General features: G+C 39.2%; 1 protein-coding gene across 2 annotated transcripts in view; it reads right to left on the bottom strand.

Moving 5' to 3' along the window:
• The window catches only part of HB-8 (homeobox-leucine zipper protein ATHB-8), a 67,954-nt gene extending 59,598 nt beyond the window's left edge, over positions 1 to 8,356 (bottom strand). The window contains exons 1-12 of one of the 2 annotated variants that reach the window (XM_090016334.1): positions 8,014 to 8,356; positions 7,151 to 7,310; positions 5,937 to 6,037; positions 5,301 to 5,391; positions 5,111 to 5,206; positions 4,775 to 4,888; positions 4,580 to 4,663; positions 4,252 to 4,407; positions 4,053 to 4,127; positions 3,752 to 3,858; positions 3,490 to 3,679; positions 2,605 to 2,790 (exon numbers count right to left, since the gene is read on the bottom strand). In XM_090016334.1, the coding sequence (XP_089872460.1) occupies positions 2,605 to 2,790; positions 3,490 to 3,679; positions 3,752 to 3,858; positions 4,053 to 4,127; positions 4,252 to 4,407; positions 4,580 to 4,663; positions 4,775 to 4,888; positions 5,111 to 5,206; positions 5,301 to 5,391; positions 5,937 to 6,037; positions 7,151 to 7,310; positions 8,014 to 8,225 (1,572 nt within the window). In that variant the 5' untranslated portion in view covers positions 8,226 to 8,356. Of the gene's footprint in view, positions 1 to 2,604; positions 2,791 to 3,489; positions 3,680 to 3,751; positions 3,859 to 4,052; positions 4,128 to 4,251; positions 4,408 to 4,579; positions 4,664 to 4,774; positions 4,889 to 5,110; positions 5,207 to 5,300; positions 5,392 to 5,936; positions 6,038 to 7,150; positions 7,311 to 8,013 lie in introns of those variants that run through there. The other variant, XM_090016335.1, reaches the window with a different exon arrangement.
• Positions 8,357 to 8,952: the final 596 nt, after the last annotated feature.

Consider the following 8,952-nt stretch of genomic DNA (forward strand, 5'->3'; position numbering starts at 1 on the left):
TCAAAGTGGACCTCTATGTGCTACCCATAAAAGGCATCAATGTGGTGTGTGGGATGAGTTGGTTTTGATCTCTAGGAAAAGTCAAGTGGAACTTCTTTAAAATGAGGATGTGCTTCGAAAAAGATGGGAAAGCCATATGCCTCAAAGCCTATAGGCAAGAGGAAGGCAATGTCATAGGCCTTGAGGAAGCTCTCCGAAATTACAGAGCTACTCATGAGGCCGCCTCACGCAGGATAAAAACAAAGAGTCAAAGGGGTGCCCACGAAGAAGAAGAAGAAGAGGAAGCATGGTTGAATGTCCTCTCCATTGTGACATGAATTATGGAGTAAAGCATGTAAAATACAAGAGAATAACTAGAAAATACGGAAGTTAAAGAAGACCATCGAAGAAGATCCAAATAGCCACCCCCACTACCAAGTAAAGGGTGAAGCGGTTTTCTATAAGGAAAGGTTACTCCCCGAAGATGCCGAGATCATCCCCGACCTCCTCCAATATTATCACTCATCTCCATTGGGTGGTCATGAAGGGGTCTTTAAGACCTAACAACAAATCAAGGGCGAATTTCATTGGCCCAAAATGAAGGAGCATGTAATGAAGATTGTCAAATAGTATCTCGCTTGCCAAACCAACAAATACGAGGCCATCAAGCCCGCTGGCTACCTCCACCCTTTGCCCATTCTGGACCGAGCATGGTCCGACATCTCTATGGACTTCATTGAAGGCCTACCTCCTTCCAACAAAAAGAAGTCATCTATATTGTAGTTGATAGGTTTACCAAGTTCTCTCATTTCATATCCAGAAAATACTCTACCCAAACTGTCGTGAAAGCCTTCTACCAAAATGTAGGGAAACTCTACTGAATGCCCAAGTACATTGTTTGTGACCGAACTTCCTATTTATCAGTCGGTTTTGGAAAGACTACTCAATCTCTTAAGAACCAAGATAAACTACAACACAGCCTATCACCCCGGACCGATGGGCAAACCGAAGTAGTCAACCGAATAGCAGAAGCCTATCTTCATTATAATATATATATATAGATATATATATATATATATATATATATATATATATAATTTTTAAAAGTTTTACGTTAACACTTAGTGTATGTGTGTGCATTTATGTATTTATATATATAATATAGATAAAACTAGACTTGATTAGGGTTAAATGAATCTACTTTTGGACAGAAATGGACCTCAGTGTGGTTGACTTCACCTCACACAAAGAAAGTTGTGTCCATGTGTCCTACCTGCATAGGTGTAGGTGCGACGCGGGTGCAATGCCCTGTTAGAAGAGTCTGTGTTACATAGATGTTAAACTAACTTTAAACCCTTTGCATTAGAATCATTAAAGTGATTGAAATGACCAAGACACCATCAAAAGTAGTGTCCAAAGTCACTTTCATAATTTGATTTAATTACTGAAATACCGTTTTTGGGATTTTTTTCACTTTTTGCTTTCCATCAGAAACAAAAGAAAAAATATAACTTCCCCCCAATGACATTTTCCAAAACACCATTGTGAGTGTTCTAGACATTTCAATCAGTTGAAAACTTCTAGCATCAAATATAAACAGTTTAAAGTGATTAACCTGAATGTGTGTGTGCATGTGTACAATCAATATTAACATACTATCTAGTAGTCCCTAGGACCTCGTCAGTTTTCTAATATTTTCTTGCATGTTTTTGTTTGCTGTGGTATTGAGATCCATGCTATGGATGTTGTTAGATTCCAATCTGATATCATAGTGATTAAGGAATACTCACACAAATAATAATAAGCAAAGGAAAGTACCACCAAAAAAAGAAGGGATTAACATGGCCTATAAATGTCTACCAAAAAAAGGAGAGCATGAAAGCCTTATTCTTAATTCAGCAAAATTTGAGCTAATTACCTACCACGTTCCAACATAAAAGAAATAGTAGAAAATATGCAGTCAAAATGGTTATCTCAAATATAGATATGTTCAAAATAGAAAAGGAAAGGCTCTTGAGTACAAGACCAAAAGTGCAGGTTGTTCTTCTCCTTTGTTCCAAAACCAAGAGAAACCTCAAGCAACCACCATACTTTTGCTTAGAAAAGAATGCCATAAGATACATCACTTGTCCACCAGAGAAACTCTCGAAGCATGAGTCTCCCTCCCTCTATTCTGTCTTAATATGCCCAATGCAAGCTCCCATATGGTGGCTCGATTAACCTTTTTTAATAATAGAAAAATATATCTTTTACAATCGAAGGACTGCTATGAGGCTGTGTCCTAACCCCAAATAAGCACATTGAAGCTACATAATAACATTATATGTGACTGCATAGTCAAGATAGGTGCAGGCTTAGCACCTATGCTAGGTCTCCTAGTTGACCAGGTCCTAGCCAACTAATTTGTCCCTAACTAGACACTGTCTAGCGACTAGTCACTAGGGACATTTTCCCCAAGCAATGTAAAACGCATCTCCTTAGGGAGGAAAAAAGAGAGAAAACTCAGTGATGTTACATAAGATAGGTATAATTTAAGAGAAAATAGCAATATGGATAAGTAATAAGAAGACAACAAAAGAGTTTCCAGCATAACAATGAATAGTCGAAAAGATTGGTAATTTTTACCTCTTCATGCCCGAGTGTGTGAGCTAGTGGAAGATTGATCTGACTTCCAAAGCCACCCATCCATGGTGCAGGTGGATTACAGTTGCTGGGCTTAAGAGCTGCCATGGAATAAGCATCAATGTTACTGTCAGCCCATTCCGACCTGTGTTCGCGCAGAAACCTGATGAGCAATACAGGAGGCACATTCTGCAAAATTGAGCCAGTGAAAAAGAAAATATGAAGATTAGTTAGTAAATTAATTACAAAAATAAAGTTAAAAAGGTTTTTAGATAGAAAAACAACCACCACCCAACCATGGAAGTTTTGAAACAGGATATTTTCTAAAACCCAAAGAAGAGGGACCAGGTTCAACCCTCAGAAATTGGAATGTATTTGATCTATCCTATTTCATTTAAGAATTGGATTTTTGATTGATAGAGAATAATTCGAAAACATTGCCAACCACTGAGTCTTTTAAAGAAGAAAATGACCAAAAGAAAAAGAAAAGATGAGTGTGGTCCATTAAAATGCAGAATCTAGTTTCTAGAAACTAGAATACAACTCACAATTCCTAGGGTCATCAAGCAGAAAATACTAGTAAAATAATAAAGCAGAACAGCAGAAATAATTAGCAGGACATCGTCTCACTGAGTCTTTTAAAGAAGAAAAAGTCCAAAAGAAAAAGAAAAGAAGAGTGTAGTCCACTAAAATGCAGAATCTAGTTTCTAGAACTAGAATACAACTCATGATTCCTAGGGTCATCAAGCAGAAAATAATAGTAAAATAATAAAGCAGAACATCAGAAATAATGAGCAGGACATCGTCTCACGGATGTTTGAAGTTTGAACACCCCGTAGATGAATTTTCCAAAAATCTTTGCAACAATTCAAAAAACTAACAGCCAACCTGCAATAGCATGGAAGCCTTGGCACATAATACAGCATTTGAGATGGATGAAAACCCACTTTCAGATGCATTTGTGCCCATAATCTTGTGGGGTGATGAGTTGACAAGAACTGTAATATCATCCATCCCATCATTAATCGATATGGACCATCCATCATCTGGAAATCCGTTCACTGCTTCACTGAAACCCCTGCAGAAATTCATCTTTGAAGTCCTAATTCAGAATATAGTGCAATCAGTCAAAGTTTATACCAAAGCTCACTTGATCAGTCTCTGACTAAGAGCTCGTAAGGCCGCAGGATGTCTACCCCAACTAATAACTGCACCATGAGAAACTTCCTGTGCAATCTGTCGAAGATGGCACAAAGCCTGAACAGGATGAATGGCAAAAGACAACTTCAGGTATAATTATTTAAATAACACAGAAGTGGAAATGTAATTTTGGTAGAACATCTACCAATTTAAGTTAAAAATTTAACAGGATATGTTGGAACAACTATCAGCAGATTATGAAGGAATGGATTCTCTTCTCAAAGGAACTAATGGAAGATACAGTATCAGACCGCCATTGTAATCTTCTGGGCAAGCACTATTGGTGATTTGTACAAAGGACGCAAAACTTCAGGTACACTCCATGGCTGCATTTTCAACTTAAATTTGATTAGAAAGAGCTAACTTTTATTAGTTTAATGGTACAAAGTACCTGTAAATAAACTAACAACAGAAAACAGAGATCCCATTTTCATTTATGATAAATTTTACCTCCAAATCCATATGGTCCACAATATGAATTATTGAGCCACCCCCTTCACAAGGCCTTATAAGGTACCCACTTGGAAGCATTTCTGCTCTAACAAAATGCTGAACGAGGGGCATACTCGGACCACCTTGGGTGCTGTTAAGTGATCTCTCACACACCTGAAATCCAGTCATAAAAACATCACTTGTAGCAGATCACACACACAGAGAGATTATATATATATATATATATATATATATATATATATATATATATATATATATGTATATATATATATATAGAGAGAGAGAGAGAGAGTATGCAGTTGAAAGTTAGAGAAATGCAGCATACCACCAAACTACCATCTTCCAGTATGGAAGTGTACTGCAGCAACCAAAAGTCACGAGCAGGAGCCAATGTTGTTGGTGCATAAGTCTAGATGCAGATGCCCAGAAAATGAATGTGTTTATCCAAATGAATCCACAACAAGATTCTAGCATTCAACTGCATTAACAATAAATACTAGGCGGTACACTAGATAGCTACCTGCATATAAATTAGTTCAATGGTTCCACCATTTCCAGTAGATAGAGCAGACAAAACATCCATAGATCGACAATCACGAAACCACAGAGGTCGATCTTTGAGGATTTCTGCAACCTGAAACAAAAGCATCAGCAAACAGCTCATTCTCTCCTAGTTGTTTTTCCACTTAATTGAGTGGTAGAGCCAAGAACTTTTAACCATAAAAGAATAGCATATTAAAAAAAAATAGCATTTATAATAAAATTAAACAATGGTGTAACAAAGAAATCAATGATGATCATGATGAGGGCAGGAAAAGAGCAAACGGCATCCGAACAAAAATTGCAGAAGACGCACCTTTGCAGGTTCCAAACCTACAAGGCCACAAGCTCGTGCAGCTACCCCTGAGCTAACATGTGAAATAGCAATGATTCCAATGGAATCCGGACCAGGCTAAAGACAATAACAATTTAACATGTTATTCATCATTCATGAGGAGATGATTGTGAAAAACAAGAAAGCAATAAATAAGTTTCACTAGAGCTACCTTCATCCCAGGCATTTGGATCCACTCCACAGCAGTTCCAGTAGCCTTCGAAAGAAACTCTGTTATAGCCTCCTCGGCGATAGACATAAGTCTAGAAGATGGGAAGTGGGAACAAATTATCATTATCATCATTACTGACAACAGCAACAGCCACAACATGTGGTAGGAACCAAACATGAAGAAAAAAGGAAATTCCAATAGTGTTAGAAATATACTTCTAAAACCTGATCCAGATTCTAGAACACAATGATCAAAGTATACTTACTAACGTCGGAGAAAGTTGGCAAAATTAAGAACCTAAACACACCCTATTGTGAAAATGAACAAGAATTTCAATCTCAAGAAACAAGAATCAAGATGTAAAAAAACATCAAATTATTTCCAGTAATCTAAAAGGAAAAGCCAATTTGGAATTGGATTGAATGGATTTACTCCATTCAAGGACCAGGTACTTGAAAAACACCAATAGAAATGCAAGAAGGGAACTCCATGTACACTTCAAAACAAGTGGCTACTTAAGGCTTCATTTTCGCAAGAAAACTTCGTCGTCATATATGAAGGGTGTTCATCCAGGTACTATTGTTCAACAGCAGAGGCAACCTTGGTAATCCAAAGCAAAAGAAAATTTTCAGTTACCCAGCTGGACTAGCATCCCTCGGAGGATGTGATGGTGTCAAGTGGTGTTGACCAATGCTTACCACAGACTCGCAGCTTGTATCTGTTGTAGCTACAGAGGCCTGCAAGCAGAGGTGAACTGAGTTTAACATTTGTAACAACAACCAGTAAAGAATGGAAGGAAAATGTTACAGCAAACAGTGAAGGCCAAAATTAATTGGGGGACAATATGCCCAATTACCATTCCAAACTTTAGATATCCACGATCTGACAAGAACACTAATTGAACGACTCAGACAATTTACAACCTGAACGATACCTCAAAAGTCTAACCCATATTCGCTCATTATGTCAGGGTAGTTTGTTTCTTGATGGACATTTTTCAATTATATCCTATAATTCAGCTGTTTATTTCCCATCCTGGGCGGGGGAGCGGGCGAATACGTAAACTATGTTAATAAAAATTGAAAAAGAACCAAAACGAACGCTAAAAAGAACAACTTGAGACAGAATTTTCCGGTTATTCCATAATTGCCACTTTTAAAACGAAACAAAGGAAAGCATAGGGAAAAGGTCCTTTAGAAGGATGGAAGAAAAAGGATGTCCTCTGTGCTGCTTCTTTCTGGCTATCCAAGTTTCACAGCTCCTGCCAACCGTGCCACGCAAGTTCGCATAGACGCCGGTGGCTATTTAAGTGGCGGTATCGGAAAGGGCTCTGTTATGTAGGAGCTGGGCCACACCCAGTAAGAACAAAGTCAACCGAAATACAAATCCGCTACAACCACAGCCAAAGACTTGGCCACCGGCCTGTGCACCGAGTCTAAACCATGTCATACGCGTATATTACAGGGGGCGAACTAACCCTTAGCCACACGAGCATCTGGACCCGTTTGTGCCCCTGTTATTTGCCAATTGTTGCCCAGACATAAATAAGCCCAGCAAAGGAAAGTGGTTGCTCGTTCGGACTCCGGAAACAAGATGGAGGAAATACTAAAACCCGATTTGGTGCAGCCATTTGACCATACTGCATGGAAAAGAGGAACAATTTTGGTTGGTGAGCTTAGCCAATTTTGGTTGGTTAGTCTCGCCGTAGTATTCTTTCGTCTAGGAGCCTGGGAAGTTTAGTTTGAAGGGGATCATCGCCTTGCCTTCAACCCCCAGAACAACTTCCGGTGATTTCTTTATGGTGGTGGCCCCATTATAAATAAATAAAGATAAGTGGGAGAATGACGAACATTTTGAGTCTGCTGCCGAAAAGACCCATTCTCACACACCAACTGCGACACCTGCTTCTGGAGACGATCATTCTCTTCCATCAAAAGTTTGTTCATGGCCGTCAGTTTTCTGTTAACAGCCTGGAGGCGAGAAGCCTCTTTCCGTTGTTTTTCTCTGCATCTGAAGAGAACAAACCCAAAAGGACAATGCAAGAAACAAAACGAAAGCACGGATTATTAAGCAACCCATGAAAAGGCAAAATTGCAAAAAAACAATCTTCGTACACATTTCACCACCCACGCTTTAAGTAACCAACAAAAGGCCCACTATAACAAACCAAGAATTAATTACGTAAAATACCAAAATGCACAATGCAGCGCCAATTTCGTCATGCACGCTCATGCTGAAAGAGCACAGAAATTTCTACATTATTCACGGAAAAAGGAAAGAGTGAAAGAGAGAGATGGTTACTTAAGCATATCCAACAATAAATTAAAAAAATCCACACATTTCTTTTTTAATTTTTCAGCCAAGCATGGGTATAGACTCCATGGGGTTTGAACCCCGAGCCCCTTGGTTAAAATAGTGCAGTTTAAATGAACCAGCTAAGATCGTTCGACGAAAACAACAACAATTTAAGCGTCAAAAATTAAAAACAGGCCAGAAGGAAACACAAATACACCAACATCGTTGTCTACAGTTGAAAAGTGAGAGAGAAATGTAACTAGATACATTTTAATAAGGAATACGCACCTTTTTTCCCAATGCACGGGGATAGACCCCTCCATGTATGAAAGGAGGAGAGAGAATAAACAAGGGAGAAAAGAAAAGGAAAACCGCACTACTTTATGGAAAAGAGACACCCATAGATTTCTCTCGTTACCTACGGTTCTGAAACCAGACTTTGATCTGCCTGGGCTCGATGTTTGAGAGTATGGGGCACTCCCGAATCAGCTGCTGCCTCCGAATGGAGCTTGGTTTCGGGCACTCATGGTAAAGCCTCTCCAACGCTTCCACCTGTTCAGGCGTGTAGCGAACGTACTTCCCGGGGTCCATCCCCTCACCATTGCCATCCTTGCAAGACGTGACGCTCATGGTGCCTTCTCCAGGTCTCCCAGACAAAATAGTAAGCCAAACAAAACGCTCAACCCCGTGACTCTTCCCTCTCCTATCCTCCTTTATCCTGCAACAAGTTTTCTTTCCCTTTTCTCCGCAAAAACGCACTATTTTTCAGGCCTAAAAACCTCGCACAGAAAGGGTTTTGCCCTCTTTAGATGGGGACAGCATAAAGTTTTTCCCTTTTCTTCTTCCCGTCTCTTTTCCCTCCGAATCACCTCTCCCCACAACAGCACCTCCTTGTGATACAGGAAAAAAAAAACACAGAGAAAAACGGGATTTTCTATATTAAACCTAAAACAATGGTTTCTATCCCCAGGTAAAAGCTCAACATCTGAAGCCTGCCATCTCTCAGAAATCTATATATTTTCCCTTTTTCCGTATATATAGGCCGTAAACCGCCAAGTGTTTTCTTTTTTGTTTTTTCTCAAGATGCTCGATCAGTATTACAGCCTTCAGATACCAGAAGAATCTTTCAATGCGGTCGCTTTCTTCCCCTCAAAATCTCCAAAGAAAAAAAATGTATTAAATATAAAAATCTGGAACTCTTCGTCCTTCGTCCATTTCGCTGTGAGCCGGAGCATGCACGCAAAAGTCTGTAATTCCCAAGTTGCCCAAAAAGTAACGAGATATCTAAAAGAACTTAGATACGTTTCCCCTCCCTTGAATGAAACATACCAATGAACTCCAAAAGAGTCTCTCCTTC

The sequence above is a fragment of the Nuphar pumila genome, chromosome 8 (genome assembly GCF_984573655.1).
Source record: "Nuphar pumila chromosome 8, dmNupPumi1.hap1.1, whole genome shotgun sequence".
In the NCBI taxonomy this organism is placed as follows: domain Eukaryota; kingdom Viridiplantae; phylum Streptophyta; class Magnoliopsida; order Nymphaeales; family Nymphaeaceae; genus Nuphar; species Nuphar pumila.